This window comes from Globicephala melas, chromosome 16 (assembly GCF_963455315.2).
Source record: "Globicephala melas chromosome 16, mGloMel1.2, whole genome shotgun sequence".
NCBI lineage: Eukaryota > Metazoa > Chordata > Mammalia > Artiodactyla > Delphinidae > Globicephala > Globicephala melas.
In genome coordinates this window covers 71,409,291-71,426,703 of record NC_083329.1, presented here as the reverse complement: position 1 = coordinate 71,426,703, position 17,413 = coordinate 71,409,291, and the positions used below count along the sequence as shown (strand labels likewise).

Below are 17,413 nucleotides of genomic sequence, written 5' to 3'. Positions count from 1 at the left end.
ACATGGGGATCCCTTTGACTCCTTTCTAACTCCCCGACTCTCACACCTCCTAGTCACTCACAGGAACTTTGTCATAACACAAATGAGCAAATGTAGAATCCATTAAAAGACTTGTTCAAAGCAATGAGCCATAGGTCCCGATATTTGTCCCAGTTTTTCTTTTTTTCCATAGAGTTTTGCAGAGGCTGATGGGCAGGCCTAGCAATTTTAATAACCTAAATATAGACAAATAAAATGCTCTTCCTACAATGCATCCACCGAGACACAAAAATAAGGCACTCCATCTGAGCCTATGATCTTTAGAGAGATGAAGTGGTAGCTTCGTTTGCAAGCTACCTGTCTCTGAACACTCTTTTCTACAGACTAATGTTTACTTAAAACAGAAACGTGCCGTTTGAACTGCTTACTTATTGTAGTCAACAATATGAATTTCAAGATGTTGTGACACGTCATTGTACCTGGTACCATGGTACCAGGAGAAGCTCTTCTTCTGTTTGGTTACTGAACCAATAGACATTTAAAATGATAAAAAGGTCACTACGTGTGATGATGGTTAAAAAAGATGAACTAGAGATGGCTCTTAAACTTCCCACAGCAAGTAGGGGTGCTCCCAGGGCTTCATGGAAAAGACTGGCTTTAGACCTGAGGCAAAGACTTGGATTTGAAAACTGCCTTTGCCATTTGTGAATAGAGAGCACTTCTTTCCCACTCCTAAGCTTTCCATCTTAGAAAGGCAACTCAATTGTGTCACTGTGGGCCTCGCCCTGTCCCTTAATGTTCAGGAAATGTGATTTCTTTATCTAAGTGGTAGATTTGGGAAAGGTAGCTGGGAAGGCTCCTCTCAGATCCAATTTTCACTCTCACGGGCCTGAGCTTGGTCACAGAGGGCAGACATCCCCCTTCTGCTCCCCTAAACAGACCTCCGTGAGGGGGCTGCCTGCCCTGGGTCACTGATGCTGGCCACTGGGTAGGGGGTCTGCTCACTTCAGGGGTTCAGTTACCAAGCCCACTTGGCTCAGACACTCAGCCAGCCCTCAACCTGGCCTCCATCAGGAATAAAGGAGGTATTTTGCCTTTGACTGTTCTTTTTCTTTATGTATTAAAAGCCCCCTTGGAGATGCCCCAACATTACTTACTGCTTTTATGATCCTTAGAATGTCTCTTAACTTTTCTCAGTCTCAGTTTCCTCATTTTCAAATTGATGATTGGTTGATAGGAAGATTAAATGAGAACGTACACCAGAAGTCTGGCACCACGGCCAGGGCTGGCAGGCTGTGGTCGCTTCTACTTTTCAAAGGATTTTCAAAGGACAAAAGTATGATCGCTTCTATTTTTCTTTTTTTTTTTTTCAGTGGCTCCTACTTTTCAAAGGACTTTTATTTATGTGAGCTCATTTGTTAAAATCTGATAATTTGTGGAGAAAGCAGAGCAAAAACAAACATATCCAGGGCCAGCACTGGTCCTTTACAGTTATATACACAGGATGCCTATATGAAATCAACACAGCCCGTTCAGTTAGAAGGACACACCTTCTAAATGCCTAAGTCTTATTTATTGACTCAAAACCATTTAAATGTCTATATTAACAGCAATACTGCAACCTACTCTGTCAACTCAATGTCAGGGACTATCCTAGGCCTTTACATTACTTTGTTCTTTGACTCTTCAGGACGGAGTGGCCTTGGGAGATAATATACCATTTTACAGATGAGGAAACTGAAGTTCAGAGAGAGACTTGAAACATTTGACAACACAAAGTGAATACCCGGTGCTGCGTGGCTTTAGTAGGACACTACGTTAAGGAAAAGTTCACACTGACTTAAGAAGACCTTTTACTCCCAAGTCAAAAATGATTATGAATAAGCACATCATTTTTCATCTTGGAAGTGATATCAAGGATACTATTAAAATCAAAATGCACATTACTCAATAGAGTCCAACGCCTGACTAATGATGATATCACTGTCTCCAAGAGGTTCATACTTTCCCAAAATAGTTTCTCACTAGCCCTGTTCATCAGAGAAAAGAGGAGAGCAAGTACACACTGACCTCACCAATGAGGACACACCCAAATGCCCAGGACTGGAAATAAATGTCCAGGCACAGAAGAAAAGAGGTAGAAGGCAAGAAAGTACTTGCAAGGAAAAGAAAAAGAAATCCAGTTCATTCCAGTATCAGCTAATTCTCCAGGCTGCTGACTGTCAACCTCCAGTGCTGGATGACACCAGTTAAGGTCCTTGTCTGTCCGCTTGGCTACCCCTGGCAGAAGGTGGTCCTGCGGATGAACTGGTGGTCTTGATATTGCTAATGTTACCGGCCCCAGGTAAAACTCACAGCAACAGGTCCCACGGAGAATGAAGTGCATCTAATCTGAAAAACTGTAAACACGATCTAGTTGGGAAACAGCTGGATGATGTAACCAGACTGGGAGCCCAGGAGAGCAAAGGCTTCTCAAAGTCAATACCCAGCACTCGGTGGCTTTAGTAGTTATCCTTGTCAAGGATAACTTGAGCCTGTGGCCACACATCGGACAGGGCCAGGGCAGGGGGACCCATGTGGGTGTCAGATCCCCTAGACAGTTGGGCTGCATCACTTCATAGACCAGTGACTGGAAGGTCAAAAAACCTCACTGAAAAAAACCTCATTTCTGCATATGAGTAATGGGTGGATAATGTTAACTGCCCCAACTCACCATAAGAATGGAATGACCCAAGGAATATGAAAATTCTAAATTGCTATGCAAACAGAATCACAGATAATAATAATAATCTTGATGCTCCCAGATGTTTTATAATTGAACTTATTTCTTAAATTTATATAACACTGTGGCCCCGTATATAGCTTTTTAGGATGGTGTATGTTTGATCAGAGTATAGGGAGTAGCCTGCTGGATTAACAAATAATAGTGGCCTTTTGGCCGTGACAAAATACTTGTCTAAACGCTGACTCTTCCAGCTGAATATGCTTCACTCAGGCTGCCGTACTTTGCTTATGAGAGTGGCACTGCAGCCTAGGGCAGCAGCAGAATGGGTTCAAGCAGCCATCAGACCTAAGTTTTATTCTCAGCTGCACCACCAAATGTCACCTAATGTGACAATGGACAAGTAAAACACTCGGTCCCAGGCTCTTTTGTCTGTGAAGTGGTACTGATAATACCTAGTCCGTAAGGTGGCTGAAAGCACAGAGTGAGATGATCCGTTTAATAAAATGTATGACAGGTGCTGCCCTGAGTACTATAATTATCATGATCTATGGCAGATACTGAGTGAAATGGCAAACTGCTGCTGAAATAGACAGTAGGTCTGTCTGGACATCCACCACAACTATCTGGAAATATTCTTTTAAGAAATGGATTCCATCTTAAAAGAAAAAAAAGTCTAATTCATAGTAACAGAGAATAGAATGGTGGTTACCATAGGCTGGGGGGTGGAGGAAAAGAGGAGATATGGATCAAAGGGGACACACTTTCAGTTATAAGATGAAGAAATTCTGGAAACCTGATGCACGGCACGGTGACTGCAATGAATAAAAATGTATTCTATACTTGCAATTTGCTAAGAGAGTAGATCTCAAGTGTTCTCACTACACTCCCAAAAATGGTAATTATGGGAGGTGACTGATGTGTTAGTTAGCTTGACCATGGACATAATTTCACAATGAAGACATATTTCAAAACATCATGTGTACCTTAAATTCCATAAAAGAAAACCTCATTCAAGTAGCAAAATAAAATACAAATTAAGAGCTTACTAAAGCAGGTCTTTTTTTCCCCTAAAGTATTTCTTTTCTTGAAATCAACTCTTATAACCCCCAAGACTTATTTGAGACCAGAATACAAACCAAAATGAAGTTACGTTCTGGAGATTTCCAAATCGGATTGATTTCAAGATAATTTAGCTACTAACTTCAACAAGAGAAGGTGAATCAAGGTCAGCATAGAAGCTGAGAGCGTTAACACATCAGCATCCGGCTCAAGACATCCACACGAACTGTACTACCTTAAGTTACAACACAAACCTCTCTGCATTTAAAAAAAAAAAAAAAAATCTGTAATCTTGATGACCAATCTGTGAGAGGTGTTGAGTGGATCACCTAAGTAATGCTGGCAAAGCACCTTGAAGAGGAAAAAGCAGGATATTAAATATCACTAGTCAAAGGTGCTTATCTTCCAAGCGACTATCTCTAGAAAATCTTTAATCCCAGGCTGGTGACCTTCTGCCACCATGCACATTTCTGAGAGCCCTTTAGAAATTAGCTTCAAGGAAAGAAAAAGGAAAGTTAATCTGCCGATGGAGGGGGAAGGGGGCGGGCAGGGGTGGAACGGGGTTGGCAGGGACAGGAGGAAGGATTATTAGCATAACCAGCCTGTTGGGTTGTTCATTCCTCTCCTTTTCTATTACTGAGGTCATGGGAAAGGGCGGGTCTTGAAAAAATAAACATGAATTTCTCCCAAAGAACTCTCCAATTTGCACATTCCTTGCTAATATACCAAGTATTAGTACACAGCACAATACGTAACTAAATATACATGAGAGCATCCTTAGCCTGCCAAAAGGCCAAGTCCAAGCCAAAGGATCTGGAATCCTAGACTGGGAGATAAATGCGAAGAGTTAGGGGTGGCAACAGTTAGGGGTAACAGCTGCTTGAGGTACAGGGAGGCCATCAAGAGGCCTCCACTACTGGCTCCAGAATGATCTCCACTATTACCCAAGAGCCAGTGCAACTGTTCACACACTAGTTTAGTTACATCTTCCAAACTGGTCACCATTGGAAGCCCCGCGACTAGTCCCCTTAGGCACAAACCACGTGGGCGAATCTGTTCTGAAAAGGGAAGTCTGAAAGATGAAAGCAACCTAACGAGAGAGGGACAGGGCCCCACAGCTGCCCCGTTTTCTCTCTTTTTGTAGACACATGGCATGTATGTCAACAGAACTGAAAGGCAATGGAAGATCCTCATTCCTTAGTGATCAACTGGTAAAGAATGCCTTTCTAGATATTTTTGCTGGGAAACACCCAGGTTGCTAGCTATTAAATCACAGCTCATTTTTTAAAATATATTATTTTTCTTTATTCTCTTTTTTTTTTTGAGCTGTGCCACACAGCTTGTGGGATCTTAGTTCCCTGACCAGGGATCAAACCCGGGAGCCCAGCAGTGGAAGCATGGAGTTCTAACCACTGGACTGCCAGGGAGTTCCCTCATTTTCTTTGTATTTAGGTAAAATTAGATTTATTCCTAGAGAGAAAGCATAAACTAACAGAATCTCAAGGTTGAACTGTACTTTGAGATTCTAGAAGACTTTCTACATTGCCCTTGATAGGTGGTTGTTCAGGCCAGGTTTGACCACCACCAAGAACAAGCATATTAGTGAGGACAGAAGCCCAAATTAAACTGGCTTAAGACACCCCAGGGGTGGGGGCAGGTTGAGATTAATGTACTGGCTTATATAGTGGGAAAGTCTGGGGGGTGCAACTTCAGGCATGGCTGCATCCAGCCATGGCTCAGAGATGGTAGGAATTCTTTGTCTTCATGCTCTATCCCCAGGAGCTTTGGGTTTACATCACCTTTACAGCTTAGCAACCCCGAAGGCTAGACAAAATCTCATTAGGCTGGCTGAGATTTTATATCTCACCTCAATGTAATCACTATAACCCAGGACAAGGAATCCTCTGAATGGCCAGGTTTGAGGCCCATCCTTGGGGAAGAGGAGAGGGAGGGATTCAGCCCCTTCTAAAAACTACACTGACTGAGAAAAGAGTGGGTGTAGGAGTTTGAGCATCAGATCCTGTCACTGCCACCTAAAGAAGGTGGGATGGGTGTCTGCAGGTGAAAACCCAGGTCCCTAAGTGATTTCTGCTCTTCTCCCATCTTTGAGTAACTGCCAGAAATGATACTGAATTAAATGTTTCTGCCCACAGTACACATCCCAATGACTTGTGGGGTCATACAAGGGAAGTGTAATTAACTGGGTAGCCTGCACAGTATTTTTAGAGCCCCAGTACACCTTCTACTTCATATCTATGTAAAGGCCAACTATTTCCACTCCTTTAAAGATGGCTTCTACGCCAAAAGTTTTAGTGTAATAATTTTCTCCATGATTTTCATAACTTGCTGCTGAATATAAGCTGTAACTGTTGTCAGTTCCTTTTAAAGCACATTCAATAAGAACTTAGACACAAGCATAATGAAGAACATGTGTCTAAATATAAGCTTTCCTGCTAACAAAAGGGATACAGAGGATGGTACCGCCCCATGTTAAGAATACTAACAAGCCTGAGATCCTGGAGGGCAGAGTGTGAAGTTCTCCGCTGGCTCCCTTCTCACACTGAATCATGCAGATAGAGAGTGGAGTGGTGTGAAAATATACATGTATAACTGAGTCACGCTGCTCTACAGAAGACATTAACACAACGTTGTAAAGCAGCTATACTTCAATAAAATTTTTTTAAAAAAGGAGGCAAAAAGGAGGCCACCTAGAGCCATATGGCCAGTGATTACCTGCCACTTACCAGCTGTGTCCCCTGGGGTGAGTTACTTCAGCTGTCTGTACCTCAGTTTCTTCATCTTTTTAATGGAGCAGAGAAATGATCTCATAGGGGTTTTTGTGCAACGTAAATGAGTTCATTCTAAACTATGCAGTACTAATTCTAAAACACTTAGAATAGTGCCTGGCACATAGTAGGAGCTGTTTTCAGCACCATCACCACAAGCATCACCACCTTATCTCCCGATGCCACGGCATCTAATGAACAGTATTCCATTTATGTCAATGGGGACTGACTGACCTGGATCATAACACGGCAATTACAAGAGCCACACCAGACAGTTGCTTTCAATAGTTATGTCAGAAGAAATGAAAGAACCTGTCTATTATACTCATCCTCGACAACCAGACTTCACTTGAGAGTAAACCCTGTTCTTTATTACCTCCTATTGGGAAAGGAATGTTTCTTAGAGCAACAGATGTTACTCTAAGACATCCTGACACACACAAATCTCAGCTTATAAAACAAATACGTTAGAGGTTGACTGACCAATATACAAAAAGATCCCAGCCACAGTTGCTTTCAGGCAGTGGTTCCTAACTAAAGGTGCATCCCAGTATCATCTGTGGAATTCTGAAAAACACATGTGCCCAAGAACCCAGCCAGGGAGACTCCAATTCGGTGCACATCTTAATCTCCAAAGAGCCACTTGGGGATTCCAATGTGTGCCCTCAACTAAGAACTCTGACTAGGAATCAGGGGCTTTCGACTCTGGGTGCATTTAAAAATTGCATGACAAGGCCCCCAGGGCCCCGGAATGAGGAACTGAACAATCATGACCTTAAAGGTTCTCTGGGTGGTTCTTGGGAGCAACTGGGGCTGAGTGTTCCTGCCTTAAATAATAAAACCTTCTGACAAATGCAAGACATGATTTGTTTACATACACATTTTCAGAAGCATATCTACAGGTGATTCCTGATTACAAGGTAAAGGGAAGGTAAAGGGAAACAGAGTTCATGGATAATCCAATATCACAGTACAAACATGTCAACTCTTAATATCCATGGGGGAATTAAGTAGTTTACAAACTAATCATGACTAAGGCCCAGCAAGGAATGGGGATGGGCTTCCTTCTCTCAGCCTTACTCCCCAGCTCTGGCCTCCACACCTCTGGCCTCCACACCGGCCGTCAAACCAGCACAGGTTCTTAGGAACATGGGGGTGGCAGGCCTAACCACCCTGGACCTCAACTGTACTTTAACTGTGGTTAATGTGCAAACGGATTAATCAGAAGCAGAATAATAAAGAGGCAACTCTGCTTTGTATGGGTGAACTCTACTCTTGTTAAAAAAAAAAACAAGACTCACGCTAAGTTAATTTTTATTCATTTTTCACCTTTTCTTGTCAAAGCAACTTTAACTGGGCAATGACAAGGCAGTTTTAAATCGGACAGTAAGTCATATATCATTGCTAAATTTAGGAATTTTAAATATTTCAGATTTCTTGCATGCTTTCAGACAAAATCAATACTGCGGACAAACTCCATTTTGAAATTTATCCATGCAGATTTTGAGACATGATAGACATCAACTAATAATTTTTTGTCACTTAATTCTAACATAAAGTGTTTAAATGCACTTCTGAAATAAATGCTTCTCATGAGTCATGCCCAGTGTAACTAGACTCTTCCCTCTTAAAGCCTCTCTTTTGAGGAATTAGCCTTTTTGCTCTCTTCTATGATAAATGAGATATGGGATGAAATAAGTTAATACACCTCTTTCAGAATTTGTTTTCCCCTTTCCTCCAAGTTTTAATTTTAATTTAATTTAATACAAAATAAAAAAGTTGAAAAAGCTGTATATGGAATATTCATATACACTCAGCCTAGATTCAACAATTAACATTTGGCCATATTTGATTTTTTTCTCTCACTCCATGCATACACTTCTGGCTGAACCATCTGAAAATAAATAGCTGACAGAGATTACTTCATTCCTGAAAAATTCAGCATGCATACCCCTGGAAGAGAGATATTCCCTGTATACCTTCAATACTATTATCACTGTTCGGAAAATGAACAATAATTTCCTAACAGTATAGCTTGTACATTTTCAAATGCCCCCCAACTGTCCCTAAAATGTCTTTATGATAGTCATATCTTTTTTTCCAAGTCTCCGGTGAATTTATCATGGAGTCATGTGATGTGCTCATTAAACGTGCTCGTTCCATGAGAAATGCCTGTCAGACCACGGATTCTCTGTGGCCATTAAAGAAAGCAGCTTCCTGCTTCTGCAGTTATCAACTTAAGATTTATCTGTAAAGCTTTCAAGGTGTCCCTAAGCTCTCCTTTCTTCTGACTGGCCTACAGAGGGTTTGTGATGTCCACAGAGGTATTTTTGAAATTGGAGCAGGAACAAACTATACAAAAGAACATCAGCTTTTCCTCAGACGTTCTCTCTAGCCTTCATTTCTTTTCACGAATCCTTCATTCTGAGTAAACATTGCCCTGCCATTCTACCTGAGTAAGTAGGTCTCGGCGGTAGCTGACAGGTAATGGTGTGAGAACGCTCAGAAGCCTGTTTGTAACCTTGTAGCATCGCAAGCATGTATATTTTACTTTAAGGTGGGTGTGCAGAAATCGAGAGGCTGCGTAACTATGGTGGTAAACGTGGTGGAGATGGTGGTGCAGGTGATGGTGGCAGTGGAGGTGAGGTCACGGCGATAATGGTGGTGGCGGCCTCCATTTCAGGCCCTTGCCCCCCAAACAAGTATATATTCAGAAATATAAACCATGATTAGGGTCAACTGACAATCTGCTACTCCATTACAATAATAGCAGAATGTTCAAGGAATCTCCTTTTACTTGCAGGGGTGTAAGTTTTGTGGGGTTCCCTTAGAGCACAGAGAATTTCACGTATTTCTACACTTTTAAGTGTTAGCAATATATCCACTAACATTTCATTTCAGTTGGGAACATAAAGAGATCAGGATTACCCAACTAGGATAATGACCACGGCCAACCAAGCAGAGAGTTCCTCAGAAAATCTCAACCAATACCTGGGCAACACTTTACACCCAAGAACTTAGCTTCATCATTTGAGATAAGTGCTTTCTCTGGTGCTAACGCCCATTTAAACCACGGCATGTACCTATAATCATTCTACAGAGGGTGTTTTTTGACCAAACACTGAAGAGTCACTGCAGTCAGCTCTGTAAGAGCTGCTTGCTAAGAATGTTCCAGAGAGTATAAAGCATTAACATACGTATTGTAGGTCCTTACGAAGTACAACATACATCTGTGTGTCTGGAAGTCGGCATCTCCAGACAGATGGGAACCCTCAAGGTGTGACGACCCACGGCTTAACCTCTAACCTGGTGATGATAAGTGTTCATCACTTATTCATCTGCCCCAATTTACCTTCATTATGTAGTGAATCAATAAGTCCAGCATAATTTCACCATTTACATTGTTTAAATATTATAGGCCACTTTCAAAATTAGTTTTATGGTCCAGTTTCATCCATCACCAGCTCCTGACTGTGCACATTTAACAGCAGGTATTGTGTGAATCTAGAATAATGACCCATCCTGAGCCCCTACGCAGCAGGACTCTGTTACTGCGTCTTCCTGTAACAAACCAGTATCTATTCAACCACAGTTAACGGAAAGAAGAAATTGCATAAACACCAAATGAACCTAGCAGAGGTTCTAGTAGAAAGCAAAACGCTGGCACGCCTTGAGAAGGCCCATCCCAGGCAGCTTTGAAGCTAAGGGACCAAAAACATGACCAATCTAATCTTTAACTTGCTAAAAACAATTTCAGCAAATTCCAACATGCATACGTAGTCTGTTGAGCAAAACCTAACCTTCATGTGGATAATGTCAGCAACTTTAGCTACCAATTACTATTACCTCTCTTTTATTTACTTATTTATTTTTGGCCTCGCTGCACGGCTTGTGGGATCTTAGTTCCCTGGCCAGGGGTTGAACCTGGGCCCTCAGCAGTGAGAGTGCGGAGTCCTAACCACTGGACCCCCAGGGAATTCCCTTAACTGTCTTTTTTAAAAACTGCAAGATTTGGCCAAGAAATGAGAAAGGTATCCATGCCTTTCCTAGAACTTTTCTAAGTTCCTCTTTGTGGGATGAGATTGATATGCAGAAGAGAGGGATATTTCGATTTATGGTACAATTGATTTTTTCTTTAACTGGCAGTACAGGAAGACTTACAAATGCAAAACCAAACATGCAGAAACAGAGTTTCTGTCATGCGACAAAGAACGTGATTCCATCATACAAATGAAAGTTTAACGACGGAAGAAGATTTGACAAAAGAACGCATACCTGCTCTTTGGACGGCACCAGGAGTTCTTCAATCGTCATGCTGTCCCGCGCGAAGGAGCTTCTGTTCAAGGTGTAAGACCTATCCGAACTGAAGGAGCGGAGGCTGTTGTAGTTACAGTTAACCATTCAAGAGTGGGAGATGACGATGAGATGGATAAAAGAACGTTAATGCATGCAACTTGAAGAACAGGCAAGATGGCCAAAAACATCAACCAAAGTCGTTCTTGGAAAGACATCATCAAAAATAAAATCCCTTATACTTTAGGAAATTTCTTAAGCTTAGACAACCTCACGATCAGGTTTTGTTTAAAATTAGGCGGGTTGGTGTTCAATCTTTGAGAAGGTGAAATGTGTGAGAACTTGGATATTTCACTATGACAGTCAGACCAACATGACTCCAGATGACTGCAGATAATTTGATAACTAGAGAGATTTTTCTTGGTTAAGACCTTCTTTTAGAGTCTCCTCCCTTTCTGGTCCATATTTGTCTATCTCGCACTACTGAATGGAATTATGGTGCTGTAAATGTATCCGTTAATCAGGCTTTGGGAACTAGATGTGAATTTAACCTATTGAGAGCTCTGGTTTATAGTGGCTTCTCATGGAAAGCGTGAAGAGGGAAGGAGGGTTATGAATACACCTTACATTATCTTCATTGCCATCTCTCTGGCCTGGAAAAATTCAAATTCCATGTATGGTTATCTTGTCTTTCCTTACTGTATGCTTTTTTTCTTTGCTTCTTCTCTTCTCCTTTCTAGCCTCTCTCAGATCCTCTACACAGGCTTTGAACTTCCCAGAATGCAGGAGTCCTGACGTCCTGAAGTACCACTCACCACCTTGACCTCTAAACTAAATACCAAGAGGGCTTGGGGGATGGGCAAAACGGGTGAAGGTGGTCAAAACGTATAACCTTCCAGTTATAAAATGTGAATACTTCACATTTAGTTACTTGCTTATTTTCATTTTCTCAAATCACATTTTATTTTACGTGACTTCCAGTTGTAAGTCCTGAGGATTTAATGTACAGCATGCTGCCCATCGTTTATAATACTGTTTTGTATGTTTGAAAGTTGCTAAGAGAGATTTTTGTTTTGGCCGTGCCATGCAGCATGTGGGATCTTAGTTTCCCGACCAGGGATCGAGCCCGTGGCCCCTGCAGTGGAAGTGCAGAGTCTCAACCATGGGACCGCCAGGGAATTCCCGAGAGTAAATCTTAAAAGTTCTCATCATAATAAAAAAAAAAAGTGTAATTATGAATGGTGATGAATGTTAACTAGACTTATTGTGATGACAGTTTTGCAATATATATGTATATTGAATCATGTTATGTACCTGAAACTAACATAATGTTATATGTCAATTATATCTCAATTTAAAAAAAAAGAGACCAATAGAGTCAGGGACGCTGGTAACCCTGCAGATATCCACAAAGGGCACACAGGCAGGCTGGAGTGGCAGCTCATCTGAGCCTTGGCGGAACCCCCGTGATCCTTCAAGAACAAAGAGGACGGAGGCTGGTGAGCTGCTCCGAGGCCATCTTCCACTCGCCTCCCTACCAGGTAGGCTGTCGTGAGGTAGCTTTTCACTGCCTCCCATTTTGAAAGAGGTCTGAGGCTTCCTGCCATGCCCTCCTTGGAAGAGAGCGGTCTGGAATTGGCTCCTTAGCAATGGGGCAGCCCACAGCTAGTGTGGTAGACACACAGCCCCTTTGGTTTTGGTGTCATCCTCTCTGGTGTGGAAGACAAGGGCCACAGGAAGTTAGCCCCGCCTAGGAAGTAATCAACTGTCTGAATTTAAACGTGGCTGCTCGAATCTTCACCAGCCGAATCTGGCAGACTTTGGCCTGGCCGTGCCTTTGTCTGTGCTTGACAGGGGAGAGAGCAAAGGAGAGGTAACTAAGGAATGATTCTGTGCTTGCACAAAATGATTTCTTCCCCCACTGCCTACATTAAAGGCATATATGGATATATTTTAGAGACACCAAAGAGTATCCAAAAGTGGGGATTTTTATATCAAGATACAGAGGCCCCCAAATGACAGACATAATTCTAAGTGTCTACACAAATGGCTAGGTACATGCTTCTAGGATGAGAGCCTTACTTTCTCCAAAATAACCATCATTCTACAGAGTCATTATCTGATGTATTAAGCAAATACTTACTAAGTGACTATTATGAGAGGGACACAATATCAGAAAATGGATATAGAAGCAAAAAAAAGAGCATTATCCCTGCATAGAGCTTACCCAGTAAGCCATGTGACTCTGACCTCTTGCACCGTTGGGCCTCCAGTGCCCAATCATATATGACCCATCACTCTTTTTTTTTTTCCTATTTTTGTTGCAAACTTTTGTTACTCCTGTTTCTAGCCCCATCCCTTCTCTCAGATGCAATATAAGCTTCCTAAAAGCAGGAATTCTCTTTCTACTTTCTAACTCAACACCATCCAACAGAACTTTCTTTTCCAACAGAATGATGGACACGTACTCAATCTGCTCTGTCCAATACACTGAGCACCTGAAGTGCGGCTAGCGTGACAGAAGAGCTGCATTTAATTTTATTTAATTTTAATTCATTTTAATTTAGATAATCCTATGTGCCTGGCAGCTAGACCATTAGATAGTGCAACTTCTACGTACTTATAGCAAGACTCCATTTTGCCCCCGTGATGTGATTTGAGAGGCACAGGAAGTTCCACACTCTGCATCAGATATTCATTTCTTCAAATTTTGGTTCCCATGGCACGTGGTAATATTGGTGGTACGTGAGAACAGTTGTTTTATTGTATATGTGAACAAACACAAGTTTTTTTAAAATGATGACACATTCATTTTAACTTTAGTTTTTAAACATATCTAAGATGTGTTTTGTTTTTTTTTTTAAAACATCCTTTCTTTCTTTTAACTTACGTAGGAGTGCCAGCGAAAGAACAGAGCCTAGAATTGGGAGCTACCAATGGAAAAGTCTGAAGATGTCTTCATTTTACATAATGTCACTTGACATAATTCCTACTCCTGACTAATTTACATTAGGCAGAGGGAGCTGATTAACGGCATCGAGCTGCACTCTGAATCCTTAATATATTGAAGTATTGATACTTTCAGCTACTAAAATGAGAGATTATTTGCATGGGGGTCTGGAAGGCATTAAGTTGTTTTTCCCTGAGGTCAACGATATTATTTGCAGCCATCAGTATACCCTAAGTGTTAAACAGGGGAAATGTTAGAAAAACACATGCTTCAGGTTTCTGAAGTTATACTGAAGTACCTAGCACAGCTTAGAACAGAACCCAGCAAACAAACAGCCCTTCTGATCAAGACTTTTCCTTTAAACCCAGTGCAATTTCTCCAGTTACTTCATGCACTATACAACTTCGTTAAGAGAAATAAATTCCTCACGTATTCAGTCAACTTTGCGTAAGTAAACATTACTTGTCATACATTTAGTTACTTGCTTATTTTCTCAAATCACAAAACCGATTTTCTAAAGCTGAGCAGAGAAATAAAAAAGAAAAAGCACATGGCAGCACAGCATAGCACAGCACGATGCTGGAGAAAATAAAGATGAGAAAATGAGTCAAGGAAGAGCAGAGAAACACTGTCAAGGTGCCGTATTTTCTTACCTGATCTTGGGACTATTTTTAAGTATTTTTAGAAAAAACAGAAGAAGTAGAAAGCAAAAAAATCAGACAGGGAAAAAAAGAAAAATAAATGTTATGGTTGAATGAGTTACACATTTAATGTATCCCTTTTTAAATGTTACACTCAGAATATTATACTTGGTAACAGTTTAACAGTACTTTAAGAAACATATCGGCTTTATAGATAATTCGCCTCTGAGCATAACATCAGTTGCAATGTAAAAAAATGAGTTACATATAATAGCAACAAATAAGAATGGTGCAATTCAAACTACAAGTATGGAAGCCTCAGAAATGTCTTGTGGAAAATTTATAAGAGACAATATACTGGTTTCAACTCTCACTGGAGATCAGCTGCTACAATTCCCTATATACAAATGATTGAGTCATGAAATGTAGCTTTTATATATTATCTGAGGAAGAGAATCAGCTAGTTATTGGATTACAAAAGCTCTTCAATCTCTAAATAGACTTTTCCCTTGAGGTCCCTTAAGATTCTGCAATATTTTCAGTTGTAACTTGTTATCTGTGATTACCTGAAATAAGACATGTTTTTAAAAACTTATTTTCCCCTTCTTATTAATGACACCTGCTACAATAAGATTTTAAGGCCTTTTATAAATATATATATAAAGCCAAAATTCTAATAAGTTACATGAGGCTCCAAATTCTATTAAACAAAAAAAGATTAACTCAAAGAAAAATCAATTCAGTGTCTAAACTGGCCACATCAACAGAGCTGAAAATAAACTCCCAGGTTTACTTTGAGGGAAGTGCTGTTTACTATTAGACAATGAAACTTTTAACAACAGATCCTTAAACTATAGGAAAATGTCCCCAGGGCGCTAGCTTAGAAGGTTTAATTATTAGCTTAAAATAACTTGACTGTCAGCAAACAGGCTGTTAACCCAACCAGGGAAAAGAAGTCCCCAAATTCTGGACAAGGTTCTGTTTCTTTCAACCAGTGTCAGGCTGGAGCCAAAGCTTTCCACATACAAAAGCTGTAGCTTCAGTTTTCAGAGCTGAATTTGCTACCATTCTACCTGTAACTTTTGGTTAAGTCACTGTTTCACTCTTAACATGTCCCTTCTAAACAAAGTAATGGCATACTTTTCAAAGAGATACTCAGTTGACAGACAATTCCAATAAACAATACATCATTTTTTCCCAAGAATGCTCTTTTAAGTCTCAATCATAAATTGTTCTTTCAGTCACGAAGAGAGAATAGTGAACAATCAACACAATATTTCTTACTTATTGGAAAAGAGGATCTTTCTTTCACTATGGAACAAAACTTAATTTTAAAACATGTGGCCTAGATTGGTTCTCTCCGTTTTGCCAGTGAGCTCTTTTGCTATTATGCTTGAAGCACTACTGCCACGTGGGGAAAAAAAGAACAAACGATTAACACATTCAATTGCATAAAATTAAGGACTGAAAACCACAAAAGAAGACAGCAGAGCATGTGTACATTTCACCAAATTCACATCCTTATCCAAAGAGCAAACTTGGGGATAATGTGAAAAATGAAAATGATTTCGGTTTATGACACATCATGGTTGTTTTAAATTAACTGTGAGAAAAGAGCAACGATAAAATACCTGGCAGAGCGGGCCCCCAGACTGAAGCCCATGTAGCCCTCTGCGGGCAGAGAATCATCGCCCAGTTCCTTAAGGTCTTGTGGCCCAAGATACTTGTCCGTGTCGCCTGTCATTGCATCTTCACCTGTGGATGCACAAAGCAAGCCCAAATCAGAAGCTTCCCTTTTGAAAATGTGTCTGTTGGGGAGAAACCTGTTCCTCCGGTCATTGGCCAATCACCCATTTCTCTCATGTTCATTTCCCCTCATCCCCCCCGGATAATATTTGAAACTGCCATTAGAAGGAAAAAGTATAGGTAGAGGTTAGTTCATCACTTCAATAGTGAATTTATTGTGACCACCTAGAGGGGTGGGATACGGAGGGTGGGAGGGAGACGCAAGAGGGAGGCGATATAGGGATATAAGTATATGTATAGCTGATCCACTTTGTTATAAAGCAGAAACTAACACACCATTGTAAAGCAATTATACTCCAATAAAGATGTTAAAAAAAAATAGTGAATTTAAGCAGCAGAAAGAGCTCCTGGCATTAGGTACCAATTTTAAACCATTTCTGTATCTCCTTCCTCCCTGCCTCAAGCCCCAGCTGACTAGAAAGGTTGATCTCTTCTGTCAGCTAGAGTTTTCCTGGCCCAACCATGATGAGGGCAGCTTGTTTGAATGGACCTGGATTGCAAAATAAGAGGCATCTCTTCATTACTGTTCTGCAAATTGTATGTGGGAAGGGAACCGACTTTATTTTAAATGTTCTTCTCACACCCAGGATTTCAATTTGGGGTTTATGTAAAAAACTAGCAAGTTATTTAATCTGAAACTACAACCTGCTCAACTGGGGAACCTTGAAACACATCCACTTTGAACTGTTTCAAAATCTATCAAATTAACAACTCAGTCCAGCTGCCCCAGTGCTTGAACCCTGCTTGGAAAGCAGCTCTACCTTCAATAGAGATCAAATGGGGGCTTCAGTAGTTGTAAAGAAGGATGAAATAAATTGCTCTTGAACCACCTATACAAAGAGTTAATTGCCTAAAATACTTTTACTAGCTACACACGTACAACATGACCTCACACGGGAATAAACCACATTCCAGGGGTGACAGGGCAGGTTTTCCAGATGGCTTTTGCCCTCTGGGACATTTCCCATCCTTCTCAAAATGCAGCACGGGCTGTGGAAAAGTTCCTTTCACAAACAGGCAAACCCTATCTCCTTTTTCTGACTCTTGTTCTACTGGATACAAGCGTGGCTGGCCGAGCCAGATTTCAAAGGAGTACATGTTATGTTTTCTCAAAGGTAAGCGATTTCACCCACTCCAGCTCTATTTTCCAGTCCTTCATTCAGCACTGTTTATA

General features: G+C 40.9%; 1 protein-coding gene and 1 non-coding gene across 2 annotated transcripts in view; both read right to left on the bottom strand.

Moving 5' to 3' along the window:
- The window catches only part of ANK3 (ankyrin 3), a 324,133-nt gene that overhangs the window by 79,250 nt on the left and 227,470 nt on the right, over positions 1–17,413 (bottom strand). Inside the window, 2 exon segments of the mRNA XM_060285875.1 lie at positions 10,825–10,927; positions 16,065–16,188. Coding sequence (XP_060141858.1) covers positions 10,825–10,927; positions 16,065–16,188 — 227 coding nt within the window.
- TRNAE-CUC (transfer RNA glutamic acid (anticodon CUC)) lies at positions 10,453–10,525 on the bottom strand. The gene has a single exon. It is a non-coding gene; the product is annotated as a tRNA-Glu (tRNA).